This window comes from Aethalodelphis obliquidens, unplaced genomic scaffold, assembly GCF_003676395.1.
Source record: "Aethalodelphis obliquidens isolate GAN/ISIS:26980383/991018 unplaced genomic scaffold, ASM367639v1 scaffold42, whole genome shotgun sequence".
Classification (NCBI taxonomy): domain Eukaryota; kingdom Metazoa; phylum Chordata; class Mammalia; order Artiodactyla; family Delphinidae; genus Aethalodelphis; species Aethalodelphis obliquidens.
The window spans coordinates 12791998-12814300 of NW_020837986.1; the positions used below are offsets into that span (position 1 = coordinate 12791998).

Here is a 22303-nt window from a genome sequence, read left to right on the forward strand (position 1 = left end):
TGTTTCCCGGCAAATCGCCCTCCTTCCACTCCCGTCCGCCCAGGGCGCAGCTCTTCTGAGACTGAAACCAAACTCAGGCGGCTGGGAAAACCGAGGAAACACCATCCCTGGTCCTGAACCGTCAGGACTTGACACTCCATTCATCCCAACACCTGGGATCCCCTTGAAGGAAACAAAAGGGCTGCTTTTTTTTTTTCCAAAGACGTTTACTTGTGTGCAGACTTTTTTTCATCCTGCATTCAATTTAGGTTAAACTTTGAGGAAAACTTTCAGGAATGTGACTGGGGCCAAACCTGATTATCAGGAGTTTAAAATCAATTCTGAGTTAAAAGCATAAATGTAATTAACAATTGCTTGTATATACACACACCGCCACACACTATGTGGCAGTCGTTAAACGTTTTTTTTGTAATGGCAGAAGAATCTTTTTTTGAAATGAAATTCTGTGCAGTAGCCAAATATGTAAAACAGGTAAAGGGAGATGGGCCAAGAGTTTGGAGACGCTGCCCCGTGGGAGTCTATACACCCTGGGGCTGAGATTCGTAAGAGAGGAGCAGGTAGTCAAAGCACAAGGTGACACTTCATCTCAGATGCAGGTAGGGACCCAGAGCAGCAAGTCCTCAGTGATGCCATGACAGTGCCTGTCCCACCAAAACTACCACTGCTGAGAGTCACCGAAGGACCACAAACTCCCCCACCTGGGACAACACAGCCAGAGCCCGGGCCCACGGCACACGGTCCGCGCTGGCCCAATGGAAAGCACTCACCTCCCGCTGAAGCCGCAGCCAGCCGCGGGGACACTGGGATCCAAGGAGGAAGCGCTTGTGGACAGAGAAGGGCTGCTTGGTCCCGGCCCAGCTTCTTTAAATGGAGCTCCAGACCACCGGTGTTAAGTGTAGAGGACGACATCAAAGGGGACGCCCCCATGGAACAGTCAGATCAAGGCTACTCAGTGACCCAGCAGGCGAAGCTCAGCTTACTTGGTGAGGAGGGGAGACCGTGCCTGTAACGCACTTTTAAATCTAAATGCACTAGTGAAGGTCAGTAGCTACAGACTGTAGGATAATCCTTTGCAAAGTCCTCTCTCCCCTCTTTTGTATAAACCCAGATCTTATTAGGTTTATTATCAGTCAGGGGGTTCTTCAGTGAGGGGCTCCAGCTGCCGGCGGGGCGGAGGGGGTCTCTTAAACCGTCTGAAATAATACAACTTGTGTGTGCATGTGCACGTTCCTGCGGGGAGAGGGTCCAGAGCTCCCACTGGACTCTCAAAGGAGCCCGTGTTCCCAGAAAAGTTAAGAATCATTGCACTGACAGCTGTATTTTTCTTACTGTCATCCTTACAGAGCTTCCGTCTATACCTTTTGGTTGTTAGAGATGCTCATTCCAGGTTTTCAAAATGATGCACAAAGAGGAAGAAGCACAGGGCACTGTCACCATTTGGTTTCAAGTATTAACCTCCAGGGTCACAGAGCCTACCCTCTCCATCACTTTAAATGGCACACACACACACACACACACACACACACACACACGGCAACACAGCCCGTGCCGCCTTCTCTCAGGGCACAGGGCAGGCAGACGCTTTGGGCTTTGGTCCCCGAGGCCGAAGGGACGTGGCTACTCTGTTGAGTGTAAACACACACACACACACACACACACACACGCATCCCTCTCAAGCAGGGTCTGACTTCCTCATGAGCAGGTCGGACATGAAACAAACGGGTGACACTGTGCCTGGCCAGTAAGACAGCACTTTCCAGATTCTGAAACAGCAGATTTCCTTGTCCTTTGGACCATGAGTAAAATCAGCCTCTCCTGCCAAGTACTCAGTCTTTACACCCAGGACTATGCACTCAACTGTAGCGAGGGGCTGAAAGGCAGATATCCACTCAGCTCGCACCAGCCCTCAGCACGCCACACGGGCCCCCCTCTCCACGGCTCCTCCCTGGGGTGAGGGTCAAGCAGACGCCAGGAGCCTCTCCTGTCTCGGTCCCACGCGAGCTAACAGGATGGGGTACTTCCTATGTGCCGCACACTATGACTTTATGCAGTAGCAACTCTCAGCCCAAATCAGTGATGAGAAAGTTGCCAGGGGCTTAGTGACTTACCCCAACCACTGAGCTGGCAAGCGGCCAGGCCCCCACTCTCACCCAGCGCACGTTCCACCTCCCTGCTGAGATGCAGTTGGCAGTCAGGTCCCAGCCCCGGCTTCCAACACATTCTAAGCTCCTGCAGAAGTAATTGGGCAAACAGATTCCATGACATGAAGGCACACGTACACATCACCACCACCAGGCAGTTACCCAGGCACCACAAAGCCACCTGACCACGACTCCTCTACCCGCACCTCGATCAAATCGCAGCACCGCAAAACGACAGCTTGCACTGCCCCAACACATGTTCCAACGCACGCACGTAAAATCTACTTTCTCCAGTTCACGGGAAACAAATTAATTAATCTTTAAAGTCAAGCCCTGCAGTCTGTCATCCACTGAGGCTCGTCAACCAGCGTCAGACCCCATTTCGGGCAGGCCCCTCCCTCACTGCTGCTGGTCACCCTCCCGCAAGACCCTCTGCCAGGAGGACTCTCTCAGGCAACCTCAGTCTCAGCAAGGCGGTTGGGATGAGCAGCTGTGGAGGGACGGCATAGTTCACAGCTTCGATTCTCAGGCGAAAAGGACCCCCACCGTTTTCATGAGATTTTGCTTCCAGTCCACATGGTGGATAAATGGGTAAGTTCGCCACGTCATGCTCAGTCTGATGAAGACCAGCAACACTGACAAGTCGCACCTTTGGGACCAACGTCTCAAAAGAACTCCACACACGAGGGACTTCCCTGGCGGTGCAGTGGTTAAGACCCCAGGGGGTGTGGGTTCGATCCCTGGTCAGGGAGTTAGGGTCCCATAAGCCTTGCGGCCAAAAAACCAAAACATGAAACAGAAACAATACTGTAACAAAATTCAATTAAAGACTTTAAAAAATGGTCCATATCAAACAAAACAAAAAACTCCACAGACTAGAAAATCAGCTCCAGCGCTGAGGTGAAGTGAGCCAGGGTCTGCCTCCCAACCCAACCTTCCTCCCAGCCCAGCAGGGCGGCCGCAGAAGATGACCGAGACCACACGTGCAGGTTGTACAGGTTTATTTTTCCAAGACCACAGAGACATACAAGAGCAGTGCTTTCCCTGGCGGACCAGTTTCCAACTGTCCCCTAGGGTGGCCCCAAAGGTCACAGCAGAAGGAGGAAGAGGGTCAAACACGCTTGTGCCTCTGCTCCCTGTCTTTGGTAAACAGACTCTTGAAGTTGACAACCTGGACTTGGCCAATACTGCATTTAAATCACCACCACATCTTTGCCAACTTCCCACTCATGCTTCAGATGACAGAAATGCCACAATGGATGAAAAGTGGGGGAAAGAAAAGACCTTTCGGATGAAATGAGACTTGCTGAAGTCATACCAATTTTACAGCTCACACAGACGCACTCACACAGGGAGACCTAAGTTCAACAAGGAAGATGCTCAACTCACAAGTCGAGGAACAAGAAATAAGGCAGGAAGCAGGGTGAGGTGGCACAGCTATGGAGACATCTACTTGCTGGAAACGTGTTGGGAGAGAGGCTGGCAGCTGGCATAGCTGTTTCTTCCTTAACCTGCTGTCAAAAGTATGTCCAGTGGAGTCCTGTGGCCCCAGGAAAGCGTGCTCCCAGGTACTGCTGACAGGTGGGGAGCCCGGAGCCAGGTCCAGAAGGCCCACCTGGGGGCTGCCCAGGTCACTCACCCTTGAATCCAGAAGCACTTGACACTGGTGGTGGTGATTTGTCACACGTGGCGGTGAGCCGCCAGTGAAGGTCGGAGGAGAAGCGATGAGGAGCAAGACGCATTCGCCCAGCAGCGAGCAGCCGGGCTGCCCGTGGCTCTGCAAGTGCAGCAGGTCCACCGGCTGACCGGTGACAGGGCACCGGGCCAACTGGCAGGTCCCAAATCAATCACTCCACCCCTCACGTCGGGCAGCACAGCACGCAGTGGCTCTGACACAGGTGGAGAGAAGTCAATGACACCACTTTAATGCAATGATGCCGAAGACGTAAAATAAGGGAGAGTCGTTCGTGTTCTCTGTACAATACATCCATTTACAGAATCGGCCAGTACTGTGTACAACATATAAATACATGATAAAACATTAGAGGTGCAGAGAGCATACTTACAGAAGCCAGAAGTTCACTTTATACATCCAAGGATAAAGAGTTAAAAATATAAAAATAAGAAAAACACACTGCTTTGAAATGTAAAATGACTTTCACATACACAGGTGTGTGGAGATGCCCACTCCCACAGAGTCCAAAGTGACGGAGAGGGTGTCGAGCAGACAAATTCACCTGCCAAACGTCTGGACACCTGACTTACGAGGAGGAAAGACAATCCTATGCCCGACCATTGTCCAAGCAGGTCTATTCAAGGTCCCGAAAGCTCCCGTGGGCCAGTGGATTATTCGGAGACAGCCAAGTCCCAAACTGGCTTCAGCAACAGAACCAAAGGTCAAACTGGCTCCACCAACTGGCAAATGACTGTGACCCTGAGGTCAGCAGGTTCTGAAGCCCCCTGGTGGGCACTGCTGGGAGTTGCTTTAACCCTGTGCTGGCTTCTTCCCCATCAACTCCCAGAGCAACAGCGGGAGGAAAGACGGCAGGGAGGGGGCAGTGGAAGACTGACATTTCTACTCAGTTCGGGTAGGTTAGTCCCCCTGGTGGAGAACACAACCTTCTTGCTTCAGCTTCAAGTCCCTCTGAGTCTCAAGGAGGCTCCCCACGCCGCACCAGGCTCTGTCTGTGTGACAAGAGCTCGGGCTGGCCGGCCAGCCTTGGGCAGCCCAGCAACCTGCCCTGCAGGAAACCCTTCCAGCAAAACCAGAAGGCCGACAAGTGGCCGAGGGGCTTTAGCACTACAGATTTTAGGGACAGGCAAGAGAACTCTTGCCTAGAGACAGTCTATTTTATCAATGATATTCTGTATACAGATTTAAGATCCGTCATTATCAAAATACACACACTAAATATACAACTTTTCCCATGGCCATAATTTATTATCTCACCACAAGGCACAATACACAGAGCTTTGAGGGTCCAATACAGTCATCGTGACAGAACGCACCACAGCCCTGGCACATGATCATGGCTTTCAGGCTGCACGCACACTGGAGTGAGATGCTTTCCACCGTGCTGCTGTCGGTGAACATCTGCAAGGAAAGTGATGCGCTGTGGCTTGCACCAAAGTTTGCTTTGTGGCTCAGCTGCACCACACTTCCGGCAAGGCCTTTGGCAAAGGTGGGGGAGCCAGAGGAATAATTAAAGCTGGTGGAACTTAGCTGGAGTTTGGAAAGCTTCCCATAAAATGCCTGTTTGATGTTGAGCTGGGAGGGGATGGAAGAAGGCTCTAGAGGCTGGCTGAGCCCTTTCCCAGGCTCTCGGGGTAATTTCCAGAAGGGCAAATCAAGGACAAAGGGGATCCCTTGCAAGTGATCCACCAGCTCCCGAGGACCAGGCCCCGCGACATTTCTGTTCTCTGCATTCGCCTTGGGAGGCCCCCCACCAAAAGTCTTCTCGCTCTTGATGCTGCCAACAGAGGCAGGCGGTGGCTTTGGAGCCCAGTCTTCCCTGGCAGTCTGTACCCCACCAGACACAGAGTTTTTGCTTGGCCCCAACTTCCTGCTGGGAAAATCGGGAGGGGCATCAGCAGGCAGAGGCGTTGGCTCCACAGGCCGGGGGCACTGAAGGGCTGCAGCCTCGTTTTTGGAGCCAAAGAGCTTCTTCCCTTGGCCTCCAGCACTGTTCTGATCACCCAGGGCCCGACCTGCCTGATCGGGACCCGAGGAGACCACAACTGGAGATGAGAAACAAGGGGCTCTCGAGGTAGTGAGATTTCCCGGACTCGTGCCTGGGGCAGCACTTGAATTACTGCACTGGGACAGGTCACCAACTTCCTTCTGATCTTCAAAACTAAAGGCAGAGAACTGCTCTTTGGAATCCACTTCTACTTTCCCAGAGGCAGCCATTGGATTTGTCACTGGATATAGGGAGCCTAAACTCAGGGCGTGCTTGGAAATCTTTGGGGGCGCTCCAGGAGCCTGGGCGGCCTCCAGCCTGGCGAGGCCGGTGCTTGCTTCACGGCTCTCAGGTAGAAGAGACTCCTTCGAAGCTCTTAAAGAACTGGGACTGCTACTGCCAACCTCACAACTGCTTTCCACAGGGTCTTGCAAAGATCCCACATGCAGGGAGCCGTCATGGCTCGGCTCTGTCGTCAGTGGGAGTCGTGGGGATTCGGGTTTGCTGCCACCGCGGGCTGGACGAAGAACCTTCTCTAGGGGCAAGCTGCCCTGCAGCAACTGCATCACGAGGGGGTTAGTAGCCTCCACCGAGGACGCAAGCCTGCCCAGGGACACAGGCCTCGGCTGGTACTCGGTACTGGCCAGTAACAGGGAGTCCGGGATCTTTTGGGGAACCGCACATACTCGAGACACCCAGCTCTGTGGAGCAACCATCCCGTCTGTCCTTGTGACCAGACTCAGGTCACCGTTCACCTTGGAGAGTGAGGTGGAGCGCTTCCAAGCGTGTTTCTCACCCTGCTCCACCGCTGAGGACCTCTTCGGCACTGCAGCTTCGCTAGGCTCGGCCTCAATGCTGTCCTCAGAGAAGTGGCCTTCAAAGTCAGAGGCTGTGTCCGTGGACTCGCTGTGAGGACTCAGCACTTCAGAGTCTCCACTGATTTTCAGCTTTCCACCTTCCAGCTGTCTGCGGTCGTGGCCGGTGCTCGCAACGCAGCCCGGAGATGGCACTGTCCAGAGTGAAGCCGAGCTGTCGGGGGGATCCAGACCCTCCTCAGCGGTCAACCCCCCAGGTGACGCTGGAATGAGGGGAGCAGCTTTCTCCCACTCCTCTCCAACCTGCGGCTCAACAGATGGGACGTCTTCTCTGGAGTCGGGTTCAGGCTGTCCCACTGCCTTGTCATTTGACAGGCCAGGCATCCAAGGAGCAGCACCAGCGGAGACGGGAGCCTCGGTTTTCAAGTTTTCTTGTCTAGTAGCACTTTCCCTCGTGGGTGGGCCCGAGCCACCAAGTCCTGATTCGTCATCAAATGGTCTGTCCTGCAGGGAACCGGCCAACGATGGTTCAGGGATGGGACTGGGGGTCACATTCACAGGATCCTTCACGGTGGGATTACTGTCACTGTCTAGAGCCTGGCCGGTTCCTTCTTCTAATCCAACATCCCCCGCTAGAGCCTGAACAGGACTGCTCTCCAGGGGGATGGTGGGTCCTCGCTCCTCATTACCCCTTTCCCAGGAAGTGGTACCAGACCCACATTCAGTTCTACCTCCCAGATGCAACGCAGGCTGCTCAACTAATCGCTCAGGTGCCGGGGTTTTGGAGGGCAGTGGGAGTAAGGCCTGGCGTGGCTGGTCCCCAGTGGGAGCAATGGGAAGTCGGGAAGCATCTTCCAGCCCACTTCTGAGGCCATCTGGAACCCTCTGTCGTGGGTAGCTCTTCTCCTTTCTGGGAGAAGCCAGGTCCTCTCTCCTGGCTCTGGACACGGCACTTCCAGGATGGACATGCTCCCCATTTAGAGGACAAGGCGGCAGTAGTTGTGTTCGCTGTAGATCTGACGCACACTCTCCAGGGGTACCTGGGGCTCCCCTGGGCTCAGGGTGGCCACAGGCCTCACCACCATCACCACTGCCGATGCCTCTGCCACCTCCCTCATCGGTGGCCCCGCCGCCACCTCCACCCGGGCCACCCCCCCCTCCGATGGCAGTGGTGGCCGCCTCTCGAGGGCAGTGGTGGCCTCTCGCCCCTCGGACCTGCAGAGCACGGGCTTTAATGTCTGCAAGGGTCCTGGTGCCAGTCCAGCCCCGGCAGGAGGACTCCGCGATGGGGACGATGCGGGGGCATATCTGGTAAGTGGGCTGACCTCTAACCACCCAGGGTGGTTTGATACGTGAAAGTTGAATCTGCAAGAGAAAAGAAAGAAAACAGTTTAACTGACTGAGCCCTCGGCCAGGGGCTGGGAGGCCAACTCGCGACCCCAGCGGCCTAGACAGTCCAATCATTTTCCTGAGAAGTGAAATAATCGGGCTCCCCTGGCGGCGCAGTGGTTGGGAGTCCGCCTGCCGATGCGGGGGACACGGGTTCGTGCCCCGGTCTGGGAAGATCCCACATGCCGCGGAGCGGCTGGGCCCGTGAGCCATGGCCGCTGGGCCTGCGCGTCCGGAGCCTGTGCTCCGCAACGGGAGAGGCCACAACAGTGAGAGGCCCGCGTACCGCAAAAAAAAAAAAAAAAAGAAAGAATCATGGTAAAATGGCTGTCCAAGACACCACGCCATTCTGAGAAGATTCTGCTCAAGGGCTGTCATATGCCACACTTCTAAATTTAATTTCTGGTGGGACTGTGTAAGTCACTACACAAAAAATCTACCACCACCTAATAAAAGATTTTAAAACCCCAAAGGATTATGACCTCTAGAGATAACTTCAACAGAGTGAACAACCAAGTGAGGAAGAAAAGAACCTTATCCCCCTGATACTCAAGTCAGTCTCAAGAACGCCTCTCGTACAGCGAGCTCTACACTCCCACATAATTAACACAAGGGCCCGGGGGCCTTCTGTCCCTGCAAAGGAGCCCCACTAATCTCCCGTCCCTCAAAGGGGCCTGGGCTCAGGGCAGCCAGTATCAAACAGCCTCCTACCCGGATGGGCGGGACTTTGGGCTCCTCTTTGGTGGGCTGTGGCTTTTCGGTGTGAACACTTTCAATTGTGTTACGAAAGGACTGACGATCTTCAAGCCGGGGCTTCTTTTCGGGAAAGGACGCAGAGGCCGCCTGCTCAAAGGATTTCCTCTTCTGATCCTTGGGTTCCTGATCCACGGTCTCCTGAGGCAAGCTGGGAATTCTGTCTGGAGACGTGGAGACACGTGCCAGGTCGTCTGGATTGGGCTGGATCCGGGAAGCCACAGTTTCCACCGGGAATTCGGAACTCTCTGGGTTGGGTGCAGCGGAGGATGTGCCAGGCAGGTGGGGACCGCCCACCCCTGCTGCATCGGTCTTAGCCTCCCCATCCTTGTACAGGGGGATGTCTGGTGCCACAGACTGTGTGTCTTTAGCAACCTCTGCTTGTTCTGGCTCCTGTTTTTTGTACAGATTCCTTCGGGCTCTGGTTCGGAGATCTGGCCGAGAGCGTTTCTTGAAATGCCCATCTCGCTGCCGGGTGGCCGGGCCACGCTGCGGTCGTGTTGATTCTCCCGAGACACGCAAGTCACTCTTGATTTCAACCTCCTCCTGGCCCACATTCTGCTGCAATGACTCTTCTTTGCTTAAACCCAACCTGCAAACCAAACTCACATTATCAGTTACAGGGCAGAGAGGGCACATCCACTATGAATAATATACACCCAAATATTAGATCTCTCAGAACAAAATAAATCTGCATGGTATGTAACACTAACCACAGAAAAACCTATGTTAGCTTCCCCATGAATGGCATTAAGCTAAATAAGAGTCACTGCAATCTCCACATTCCTGGGTGACACAGCAGTATGCATGGCTTTGAGAACACCTGCCTCTGTCCCCCCAGAAACCACACTAGGACTCACAGCACCAAGGGCCTTACTTCTGTCCATAGTAGTCTTCGAAGAACTTTTCTTTCCATTGTTCCACCTTCTTTTCCTTCTCCATTTCCTGTCGTATCCTGACTTGCATCTCATGAGTGAATTCGCCTAGAGAGAAACAAAACTCTTCAAGTGATGCATTAAGGATATTAAGGTCTGTCTTAGGAAACGCCAAATCTTGCAGTTCTACCATGTCAGGAGTTTTCAAAATAACACGTGACTTTGGTGAGCTTGGAAATCATTTTTTTAACCCTCACTATCTTCCTCACGCTGGCTCCCATCTCCCCCAGAGGAACTCTCACATGGTGCTCTTATTCAGGACAGAACTAACACACATATTATAAGGGAAATTTACCCTTCCCTCGGGTAATCAGTCCTTCAACAGCAAACACCACATTGATCAGAACAAAAACAAACAAGAGAATTGTTCTTACTCCATGCGCAGAAAAAAGTTAACATAGCAGGCTCAGACAGGCCTGCTGACAAGGTGGGCCCCTGGCTGACATCTTGGACCTTGGATTTCAGGAGGGTCCCCACCCCATAACTGACAGGGAATGGCTCACTGTGCCTGAACAGCTGAAGCAAACCAGATGGTTTATGGTGAACACCTGCTTTCCTTTGGGGAATCTGGAATTTGGGTCTGGGTCAGACAGAGGCTTCCTACATGATCAGCTCCCAGTAAAAACCACAGGCACCAAGTCCTTGACGAGCTTCCCGGCAGACTACACTTGTGACTACGTGCGGTCACAACTCCTTGCTGAGGGAACTGAGCACATCCTGTGGGACGCCACCGGGAGAGGATCTCAGAAGTGTGCACCTGGTTTCCCTGGACTACACCCCAGACGTCTTTTCCCTTTTTGCTAATTTTGTTCTGTATTCTTTCACCAAAATAAACTACAGCCATGAGTACAACTACATGCTGAGTCCTGTGAGTCCTCCTAGCAAATCATCGAACCTGGAGGGGAGTCTTGGGGACCTCCCAGTGCACTTCCCACGTAGCTTCCCCACAAAATGGAATTACGAGAAGCTAACAATCACTCCAAGTGGCAACATCTAAAAAGACAGAGCACCTGGTGGAACTTACCGAGTAGGTCAATGCCATGCTTACTGGAAAGAATAGGAGTTTATAGTTTTAATGATGAAGAGGCAATGCAGATGAATATATACACACAAATTAGTGAAAGCCCAAATACTCTTGTACCTTCTTTAGAGCTACGGGGCATATTAACATCCACCACGTCTATTAGAGGAAAGCCTGCCTTATACTAAAGAATACCCCTTGGAAAAAAAAGAAAAAGGGGCTTCCCTGGTGGCGCAGTGGTTGAGAGTCCGCCTGCCAATGCGGGGGACACGGGTTCGTGCCCCGGTCCAGGAAGATCCCACATGCCATGGAGCGGCTGGGCCCGTGAGCCATGGCCGCTGAGCCTGCACGTCTGGAGCCTGTGCTCCACAGCGGGAGAGGCCACAACAGTGAGAGGCCTGCGTACCGCCAAAAAAAAAAAAAAAAAGACTTGAAAAATGCGTATTTGGGTTTTGGGTTTTAAAAACCAGGAGACAAGTGACACCACACGTGGCAGGCACCTTTCAAGCCGCTGGGACGAGAACGTTTACTCACCATCAGCCAGGCGTTCCCGCCAGCTCTGAGCCGCGTGGGTGAAAAACTCGTTGTTCAGTGCACTGCTGCTGAGACGCAACAGGCCATCGGTCCCCACCTGGAAGGATCAAGGCAAAAAAAAACAATAAAGAAACTTAGAAAGAGAACAGAAGCTAGCCCAGAGAAAGCAAAGAGGAAGCCGCCCACATGTACCTGTCTGTCCACTTCGGGCAGGAGGAAGAGGAGCTGCTGCTGGAAGTGGGACGGCAGGGCATGGAAGGTCCGAGAGTTGATGAGGGCCCGGAGGTTGGTGTTGACGAGAATGGACCCAGGCGTCTCAAAATCTATCTCTTCCCCTCTGTTGCGCTTCATTTGACCTGTGATTTTTCAAGCAGTAGGAAGCAAAATGTAGATTTTCAGCTTCTTAAACCAAAAAAGCAAATGCCAACTGAGGGAGAACTTTGGTGGCAGCACCCGAGCTACCCAGAACTTACCTGCACGCAATGAGCTCAGTCATCCAGTCTACCCTAACCTATCAGCTACCATCAAACCTAAGAGGACACTTGGGCTTGCATCGTCTCAGACAAGACTCAGTAGCATGCTGTGTCACAGCCTGAAGGGACACTCTTCCCACAGAAAACCAGGCAAGGGGCAGGCTCTGAGCTTCCCTCCAAAGCTGGAGAACAGGCTCCACAAAGCCAATGGGAGAAACGATGGAAGTCTAAAAGTGAATCCGGTTAGCGTCCTACAGAAAAATCTGCAGAAGTCTTCTGTGAATGGGCTGGAGAGGTCTGACCTCCAGGCAGAAAGGTGCTAAGGGTTGTTTAAAGCCCACTGCAATGTCAATACCTCTCACAAAAGCCTCAGCAAATGGAACAGAGACCTGTGAGGCTTTAAGATTCAGCAAGGCTGATGAGCTGGAGAGGCTACAAGACAGCAAACCTAGCTGCCACTTGGGTGATGGTTTATTCTAATTTTCAGAAGCCAAGGTTAGTCTTCTTAATGATTTCAAGTGGCCCATCTACAAAAACCCAGCATGGGGGCTGTGAGAAATAAATCCGGAAATAGCAAATGGCATACTAGCCTTGCAAATAGCCCTACTGTGGGTGGGAGGTGCACACTACTGAACTTGTCTGCATAGCCCATATTCAACATAGGCTTCCACCCCATATACTAACTAAGTTATAAAAAAGGGCATCTGACAGAGACTGCAGACGTTGAGAACAAACTTGGCAGGATGCTACCGAAGAAAGAAAACAAATGTTGGAATTCTTCACTGAGACACTCAGAAGCAATTTTCACTCACTTGAGCACTCACTAAGCAGTATCAAGGCAGGCACAGGCTAGGCCCTTACAGGGACATACAAGGAGCAATGTGGCACCATCTCTGCCCACAGGGAGTTCTCTCAGTCTAGCAGAGAAAAATCTGTATGTGACATAACCAAAATACAAGGTAAAAACCAACAAAAATAGAGGGCCACCTGCGAAGTAAAAATAAACTGTAAAGGAGTGGAGTAGAAGACATCATCTTCTCTCTAGGCCTGCAGGGGCCCCCTTTCAGGCAGAGAAATGAGTGCCAAGCCACCTACCTGTGGCCGGCTTCCGGAAGCCTCTCAGGAGCGGGGCAGGGTCCCGGGCGACCTCGGCCTGGCCACGAATAGCAGCGCTGCCCAGGGCCAGAGAGCCACTGCTGCTGCTGGACGGGCTGCCGCTCTCGCCATCGGCGTGGCGGCCTGAGAACCCTGAAGGCACAGCATTCCACCGGTCAAAAGCATCACACGCCGCGCCCACGGCTCTCAGACAAGCTTACTTCTCCCAGCTCTCCCTGACATGCTGCCAGCAATACTGGTGCTTCCATGGCCCAGCCTTGGGCCGTCAGAGATCACCACCTCCTGGTCTGGCTTTAAATTATCACGTAAGAATGCCAAACCGCCATCTTGGTTTGCACTGTGTCTTTTACAAAGCACCTGCACACGCCTTCACAGGACCCTCACAACTGCCCTGGGAGGCCAGGGGAAGGGCGCCCAGCAGAGCCCATGCCGGAAGCTAGGTCGGGTCTCACCGCCACGGCGTGCTGACTGCCAGAGGACGGCTCCTGACTCTACTGGCACAGCACTACCTAGGCCAAGAGCTGCTGCCAGAGGGAGGCAGGTCCCCAGGCCCTGAGGAAGAAGCATCACAATCACGAGTTTACACATACCTGATGCAGATTCCACGTGGGCCCCGTTTACCTTCAGAGGAGTCAGGACAACTCGAGGCAGCATCACCCCGGTCTTCTTCTTCTGCTTGTTTGCCTATTTTCCCAGAGGGGATACAAAAGGAGCCTGAGTCACCTGCAGGCCACAACAGCTGTCCCTCTCGACCACGTCTCCCTCGCTGTCTTGTAAAACAGAGTTAGTGTTCAACCAGCACGGGCAGGTAATGCCAATAATAGCAACGACTCATTCTACTGAGCCAGGTGCTGGCCACTGTGCCAAGCATCACCCCACACTGAAAAGAATGTGTTGCTCTCCCCACTTTACAGGTAAGGAATTTGCCCAAAGCTAGTGAGTGGCAGGGCTGCAATTCAAACTGATGACTCCCAAGCTCATGTTCTCCCCACTCTGTTATACTTCTCCCTGAATGTTCCCAGGTTTTTCATAAATACAAACAAAATTATCCACCCATGGTAAAGAGAAAAAACAAATTGCTCTGCTCTCAGATCTACTACCCACTTTTCCTATGGCCCGCTTTTAAATGGTACTAACAGGTGGAGACCAAGGTGATTTTCTCCACTCTTCAACATGCTCAGTTAACTACAGGAGTAAGAGTCCTGTCTTGTGCCTGCCTCACTTTTCCATCCAGCCTAGTCACCAACTCTCCCCCCACCTGTGAGGAAGCTCTGTAGCTGTCCCTGGGATTGGAATGAGGCCGACTCTGAGATTCGGTAGAACAGGAAGCATTAGAAGATGTTTCATCGAGAGAAACTGTAAGAGAGGGAAATAAAGGTTAGACCCTAGCGACTGCTTGTGGCTCTTCACCCATCTTGTCAAGGACACTTACCATCATTTTCACCACTCACAGTGCTGGCTTCATTAGACCCACAGCTCTCCACATCAGCTGTGTCCTCTGGCTCCTCTCCCTCCACTGCAGCCGGACTGCGAGACCACTGCAGGGCATCCTTCTGTGACAGCAAGGCACAACTCAGGTGAGCAAAACCCTACAAATCCTACAAGCACAGTAGTCATTCCTAAATGTGTATTGCTTTTGGAGAAGGGGGGTTTAGAATATTGATTAAATTCCTATCCCTTTCTAATTGACCTCTTTTTCTCAGAAAGTTCTTCTCATACGTACATTAAGAAAGTTAGGGGGACTTCCCTGGTGGGGCAGTGGTTCAGAATCCACCTGCCAATGCGGGGGACACGGGTTTGATACCTGGTCCAGGAGGACCCCACATGCCGCGGAGCGACTGAGCCCGTGTGCCACAACTACTGAGCCCACGTGCCTAGAGCCTGTGCTCCACAACAAGAGAAGGCATCGCAAAATGAGAAGCCCACGCACCACAACGAAGAGTAGCCCCCGCTCGCCACAACTAGAGAAAACCCATGTGCAGCAATGAAGACCCAATGCAGCCAAAAATAAATTAAAAAGTTAGATATAATTTTGCATCTAATTATTCATTAAACATTTATGGGGTGCCTCCTATAAACTACACCATGCTAGTTCCAAGCGGTGGGTGGGGTGGGAATAAGGAGGGGAATCAGGGCCCTGCCTTCAAGGAGCTCAAATGAGTAGAGGACAAAGTCAAATCTATAACAATACAAAGCACAGTGATGGAAGGATAGAGAGAAAACTGTAGCAGCCCAGAACAGGGAACATCTAACTCACTGAGCTGGAGAAGAGGGCATGGAGGTACAGAAGGGGAATAAGGATCAGGGAGGTAGGGTTTCCAAGGAGATGTGTTGCTTGAGCTCACTTTTAAAAGAAGTCAGTTAATAGGCAGATGAGTTGCCAGTGGGGAGGGAGAGGGAGTCCTAGGTAATGTGATGAGCGAATGTGGAAGAACATTCCAAATTCAAAGAAACCATAGACTTCAGGAGGTGTGTGGGAAACTGGATACGTGAGGAGGATAGAGAGACAGGAAGAGGGCTGATGATAATCATGGCACTGTGCTGAGGGATTAAGACTGATTTTTTTAGAGTCTGAAGGATATGAATCAGGAGAATGATCTGAGTTTTAGGAATTTCATTCTGTTAACCATGGGAAGTCTGGAGGCAGAAGAAGAGTTAGATTATGACAGAAATCTATTGAAAAGGATAAAGATCTAAACTAAAGTAAGAGAGTGGGAACAAGGCTAGAGTGTAGAGGAGAGTTCCACTCCAAATTTCATCTCCTAACAAATACTCCTTCTAACAGTCTCTGTCGTGGAGTCTCAAAATGAAACTCTACCCATCCCCAAGGAAAACTTAGGAGCTACCTTGAAACCAGGAAGGAGTATGAATGAATACTGGGGATGGAGAGAGGAGGAGCAGATAGAGATTGGGGTGGGGATGTCTTCTTTGAGTAAAAGTGTGTGAAAAAGAGTAGGTAAAATCATGATTCTATCACTTAAAAATATGCCAGAAATTTACAAGGAAAATCCACAAAATTCTAACTCATCAATTCCATGGATTCCTTGTAGCCTCCCCTTATCTGAGGGGTTTTTTTCACTTTCCACAATCAACCATGGTTGAAAAATATTAAATGGAAAGTAGCAGAAATAAACAACCCATTCATTGGTTTCAAATTGCATGCTGTTCTGAGTACTGTGCTAAAGTCTCACACTGTCCAGCTCCGACCTACCTGGGACGTGGGTCATTTGTTTGTCCAGCGTAGCCCACCCATTAGTCACTGAGTGGCCATCTCAGTTATCAGATCGACTGTCATGGTATCACAGCACTTGTGTTCAAGAAACTCTTCATTTTACTTAATAATGGCCCCAAAGGCAAGCGTAGTGGTGCTGGCACTTCTCGCTCTGCCTGATTTATACTTTCTTAGTGTACCTAATACATAAATTAACCTTCATCATAGGTATGTATGAGTAGGTAAAAACATAGCATATATAGAGTTAGGTACTATCCACAGTTTCAGGCATCCACTTGAGGTCCTGGAACATATTCCCCCACAGACAACGGAGGACTACTGTCTTAAGTCTTCATCAGTTTATTTGCATTAATTTAAGCCAACATCAAGCTGACTTAAGTTAATAAAAAAGAAAATGGTTTTTTATATCTTTCTCTCTTTTCCCTACCAACCATAAATGCTCCTCACAGGATCAAAAGCTAAAGAATATTTTTAGTATTAATCTTGTAATTAGGCTTACTGACTGCCATGTTCTTGGAACAATGCAACAAATTTATTCCCTGAATCATACAGGCAAACTAAGACAAAATACTCATTTAATGAAGAAAAGAGGTCTATTACATTGTCAAAACTGACCCCAAAACTCCAGTTCTGGCAAGAGTGTGGGAAAATCACATATACACTGTTGGTGAGAGTGAAAATGGTATAAAAAGGTTTATACACAGCCAGTGGTAAAGTAAACTGTAAGCAAAACTCTAAAAACTGTATATACCTTTTAACCCAACACTTGTAAGACTCACCCAGGACATTATCTTAAAAAGGAGAAAATCAATCGATTGAACTACATTAAAATTAATATTCTCTGTTCAGCAAATGATACCATTAATAGAGTAAAAAGGGCAAGCTACCTACAGAGTTGAAGATGAGATCTGCAATTCATATAACCAATAAAGAACTTGTATCTAGACTGCATAAATCAATAAGAAAAAGGCAACCCAGGGACTTCCCTGGCAGTCCAGTGGTTAGGACTCTGCTTCCACTGAAGGGGGCACGGGTTTGATCCCTAGCCCAGGAACTAAGATCCCACATGCCACGCAGCACAGCAAAAAAAAAGAGAAAAAGGCAACCAGTAAGAAAAATAGGCAGACCTGTATTAGGCACTGTACCAAAGAGGATGTCCAGATGGCCAACATTCACACGGAAAGGTATTTAACCTCAATAAAGTAAGGAAGACACAAAACAATGCAAATTAAAACCACAATGAGATGACATCACATCCACAAGAATGGCTAAAATTAAAGTTTAACAATACCAAGTAGTGCTAATGAGGATGTGGAACAGGGAACAGGTACACTGAAAATGGATCCAGGCATTTAAGAATGTGGTTTGGCATTATCTGCTACACTTGAAGATACAAACATCCTATGACCCAGCAATGTCAGTCCTAGGTTTGGATTCCCTAGGGAAATACATGCATGTACACATCCAGATGTTCGTGACAGCGTCATTTGTAACTTCGGCTATAAACAAAGTGCCCATCAGTAGAATCACTACATGGATTGACTGATGTATTTATTGATCAATACTCAATAAATAGATATTATACAATAATAAAAAAAAGAACGAACTACAGCTACTCACAACAACATGGATGAACTGTATTGTGCTTATGCAGGAGACTGTCCTTGGATCAATGTATACCCTTTGTGTCCTTTCCCTTATTTTTTTAAATTGAGGTACAATTTACAAAGAGTGAAATGTATACTATCTGATTAGTTTTGACAAATGTGTATCAAGGGACTTCCCTGGTGGCGCAGTGGTTAAGAATCCGCCTACCAACTCAGGGGACACGGGTTCGAGCCCTGGTCCGGGAAGATCAATCCCACATGCCGTGGAGCAACTAAGCCCGTGCGCCACAACTACTGAGCCTGCGCTCTAGAGCCTTCAAGCCACAACTACTGAGCCCACATGCCACAACTACTGAAGCCCACGCGCCTTGAGCCCGTGCTCCGCAACAAGAGAAGCCACCGCAATTAGAAGCCCGTGTACTGCAACAAAGAGTAGCCCCCACTCACTGCAACTAGAGAAAGCCCACACACAACGACAAAGACCCAATGCAGTCAAAAATAAATAAATAAATTTATTTTATTTTATTTTTAAATTTAATTTTATTTATTTTTGGCTGCATTGGGTCTTTGTTGCTACACACAGGCTTTCTCTAGTTGCGGCGAGCGGGGGCTACTCTTTGTTGCAGTGTGCGTGGGCTTCTCATTGCAGTGGCTTCTCGTTGCGGAGCATGGGCTCTACGTGTGTGGGCTTCAGTAGTTGTGGCATGCGGGCTCAGTAGTTGTGGCTCACAGGCTTAGTTGCTCCGCGGCATGTGGGATCTCCCCGGAGGAGGGCCCGAATCCATGTCCTCTACATTGGCAGGCGGATTCTTAACCACTGCGCCACCAGGGAAGCCCAATAAATTTATTTCTAAAAATTCATACCAAGATATAGAACATACCCAACACTCCTAAAAGTCCCCTTGTGCCCCTTTCTAGTCAATCCCCACTCTACACTGCCCCTCCCACCCCACAGAGACAATGGTTGTTCCAATTTCTACCACCAAAAATTAGTTTTGCCTATTTTTGTTCTACATGTAAATGCAATCATACAGTAGGTACTCTCTTTTGTCTGGCTTGTTTTGCTCAGTCTCATGTCTATGAGAGTCATCCATGCTGCTGCATACATCAGTAGATCATTACTTGTTATTACACAGTAGCATTCATATGCAACCATTTGTTTATCTATTCTCCTGTTGAGGGCATTTGGGGTATTTCCAAATTTGGGCTATTATGAACAAAGCTACTCTGAACATTCTTGTACACAGCTTTTATCGACATGTTTTCATTTTTCCTGAGTAAATATCTAAGAATAGAACAAGGGGGGTATAGGATGGATGAATGTTGAACTTTATTTAAAAAAAAAAAAAAGCCAAAGATGTACACTTCCAACAACACTGTATGAGAGTTCCAGGTGCTCCACATCCTCACCAACATTTGGTGGTATCAGTCTTATTTTAGCCATTCTAATGCAGTGAGTACCTCACTGTGGCTTTAATTTTCATTTTCCTGACGACTAAAGATATTGAGCGCATTTTTATGTGCTTACTGGACATTTTCATATCTTCCTTTTCTGAAGTTGTTTGTTCAAGTGTTTTTATTTGTTTAAAAAAAAAAAAACAGGGAATTCCCTGGCGGTCCAGTGGTTAGGACTCGGCACTCCACTGCAGGGGTCACAGATTCGATCCCTGGTTGGGGAACTAAGATCCTGAAAGCTGCATGGCCAAAAAACCCAAAAAAAAGAAAAGAAAAAAAGAGTTACTTGTCTTTTTTTTTATAGCTATTCTGAATCATTTTTTATTTTGATAATGGGCATGTATTACCTTTACAAACAAATACATTCTGAACACCTTTATTTGGAAATAATTTCAAATTTAAAGAAAAGCTGTAAGAATAAAAATAGTACAAAGAACACCTGCCGTATAATTTTTACCCGTGTTCACCTATTAACACAAATAAATGTTTCAAAAATACATAAAATATATTAGTTTGGCAAGGCAACTGGCAAAGAGGCTAGTGATGGGGAAAAAAGCAACCAGCATTAATAAATAAACCCAGATACAATATTTTCCCGTAAGTCAAATGTTTTTTTGTTTGTTTGTTTTTGTGGTATGCGGGCCTCTCACTGTTGTGGCCTCTCCCGTTGTGGAGCACAGGCTCCGGAAGCGCAGGCTCAGAGGCCATGGCTCACGGGCCCAGCCGCTCCGCGGCATGTGGGATCTTCCCGGACCGGGGCACGAACCGGTGTCCCCTGCATCGGCAGGCGGACTCTCAACCACTGTGCCACCAGGGAAGCCCAAGTCAAATGTTTTAAAAAATAAAATGCACTGTAAATACAAGAAGCCCCAAACATGAATAAAATGGAACTCTAAAATTTAAACCGATGAAGTTTTAAACCACCCAGGATTAGGTTCACAACTAAAAAACGATAAGCAAATTTCAGGTATGCCTTTGCTTTCTTTATGGGTCTGACAAACCTGTCCTCAACAAGAAATCTGTACTCTCTTAGAGAAGGCTGATCTGAGGGTTGTTTAATGTGTATTATCAAAAACTAAGAACGTACTGACCATTCAACAGTATATTAGAGTTCCTAACCAATGCATAAGAAAAAGAAACAAGAAGGAATTAGAAGAAACCAGAGTGTCGTTATTCCAGACAAGTATAATTATCCACATTGAAGATGCAAGGGATTCCGACCTAGTAAGAAATTCAGCAAGGCTGTAAGATTCAAAATCACATTAAAAACGCAAGCAATCCTAACATCAGCATAATACCAGCAATTAGAAAATGTAATTTATAACAAAGAATATGTTACTCTGAGATAAAGCTCAAAAAGAAACAATCATTTTATGAAGAAAACAAAACTTTATCAAGAAAGGTTTAAAACTTAGTAAACGGAGAGCTACACCATGTTCTTGATTAGGAAGACTCAACACTGTAAAGATGTCAACTCTTCTCAAATTGACTTGTAGGTTCAATGAAATTGCAATAAAACACTCAACCAGATTTTTTTTTTTTTTTGGTAGAACTTGACTGTACAGGGACAAGCAATGAGCCGCAAATAAGCCAAGACACTCCTGAAGAAGAACAAGATGAGATGCTCTGCTTTATTTTATTTTATTTTTTAATAAAGCTCTAGTAATGAAATGAGTAGATTAGCAGTTGCTAGGGGCTAGGGGGAGGGGAGAATAGGAAATGACTGCTAAAGGGTATGGGGTTTCTTTTAAGGGTAATGAAAATGTTCTAGAATTATATAATGGTGATAGTTGCATAAGTTTATGAATATACTAAAAGCCACCGAATTGTACACTTTAAATGGGTAAACTATATGGTCTGTGAGTTACATCCCAAAAAACCTGGATAAAAATTTGCTTACTAAATTTGACAGCTCTGAAAACATGAAAGAATCTAATCAAAATTTATAAAAACCACATAAAACCCATTAAAGTGTATAGAACGTTTATAGATTGAAAGTTAAAATTCATTTTTAGACAATGGTCCGTTATTATGTTTTAACTTTGTTATGTGAATCCTGAAGAAAGATTAAAACTTGTAAAGCAACCTCTGTGTATGCTTGAGAAAAGGCTTTATCCTTTTTAAAAATACTTAACGTAAAAAAAGTTCTTTGAATTTGAAATCCATTTGCATTATCAGAAGCAATTTCAATATTACAGCTGTCAAAGAAAAGACCTGTTATTTAAAAAATGAACACATTCTTGGAATACAGTTTAAAGACAAGAAATTGTCTGAGATCTCACTAATGACTAAAAAGTAGATTCCATCAACCAGAAAAATTCTCATTTTGTGATGTGCCACCCACATCTGCAAACAAAGTTTCTAGCTGATGGTGACCATAGGCCCATGATTCCTCCTCTGAAACCCCTGGGTCTAGATGTGTTTTAGAACTTAGGATTTCTTGAATTTTACAAATGGCAATATATCATATTAACACCACCAGCAACCCATAATCAAACACAGTAATATTTTTTGAATTAACATAATGTACATACCAGGTGAAATAAATAGGTTTAAAGTGTCCTTCTCAGTCTAGATCAGAGATTTGCCACCAAATGAGTTTAAGCAAGTCAAGTTTTACTGCCAAGTGAGTTAGGAATAAATTTTGTCAGTTCTCAAAATATTTCAGATTTCCGTATTGTTAATAAGGGGTTACTGGACCATTAAAAAAGCACATGCTTCTTGATAAAATTTTTGAAAAGATTTGGAAGTTTTATAATTCAACTTTTCTCATCACAGGTGTAACACGTAAAGAAAATGTAATGAAATATTTTTGAGCCCCACACAGCACCTCCAAATCACCTCCATTTTACCCATTAAAAGATAGGGAAGTATCTCCTAGAAAAATTTCACACATTTGCATATGAAGACTACAAAAGTAAAAGGATGATTATTGCAGCAATTTTACTATTATAGTTTGTAATAATGAAAAACTGGAAAACTTGTGAAAAACCTAAATGTACACAACAGGGACTGGATAAATAAAAAGATATATTGATATGATGCACAATTAAACAGCAGGTAAAAGGAATAAAAAAATACATCTATATAAACAAACCACACATTTTTCATGGACACATATGAGTAAGAAGGATGCACATTAAATTGATGAC

The 22303-nt window shown here is 47.9% G+C and overlaps 1 protein-coding gene across 4 annotated transcripts in view; it reads right to left on the minus strand.

Moving 5' to 3' along the window:
* Positions 1 to 3125: 3125 nt before the first annotated feature.
* Positions 3126 to 22303, minus strand: part of ASXL1 (ASXL transcriptional regulator 1) — a 67284-nt gene continuing 48106 nt past the window's right edge. For 2 of the 4 annotated variants that reach the window (XM_027078610.1, XM_027078609.1), the window contains 9 exons: positions 14290 to 14410; positions 14116 to 14213; positions 13448 to 13541; positions 12837 to 12989; positions 11461 to 11624; positions 11269 to 11365; positions 9656 to 9761; positions 8737 to 9370; positions 3126 to 8001 (listed from right to left, as the gene is read on the minus strand). In XM_027078610.1, coding sequence (XP_026934411.1) covers positions 5083 to 8001; positions 8737 to 9370; positions 9656 to 9761; positions 11269 to 11365; positions 11461 to 11624; positions 12837 to 12989; positions 13448 to 13541; positions 14116 to 14213; positions 14290 to 14410 — 4386 coding nt within the window. In that variant the 3' untranslated portion in view covers positions 3126 to 5082. Of the gene's footprint in view, positions 8002 to 8736; positions 9371 to 9655; positions 9762 to 11268; positions 11366 to 11460; positions 11625 to 12836; positions 12990 to 13447; positions 13542 to 14115; positions 14214 to 14289; positions 14456 to 22303 lie in introns of those variants that run through there. The other 2 variants (XM_027078611.1, XM_027078612.1) reach the window with 2 other exon arrangements.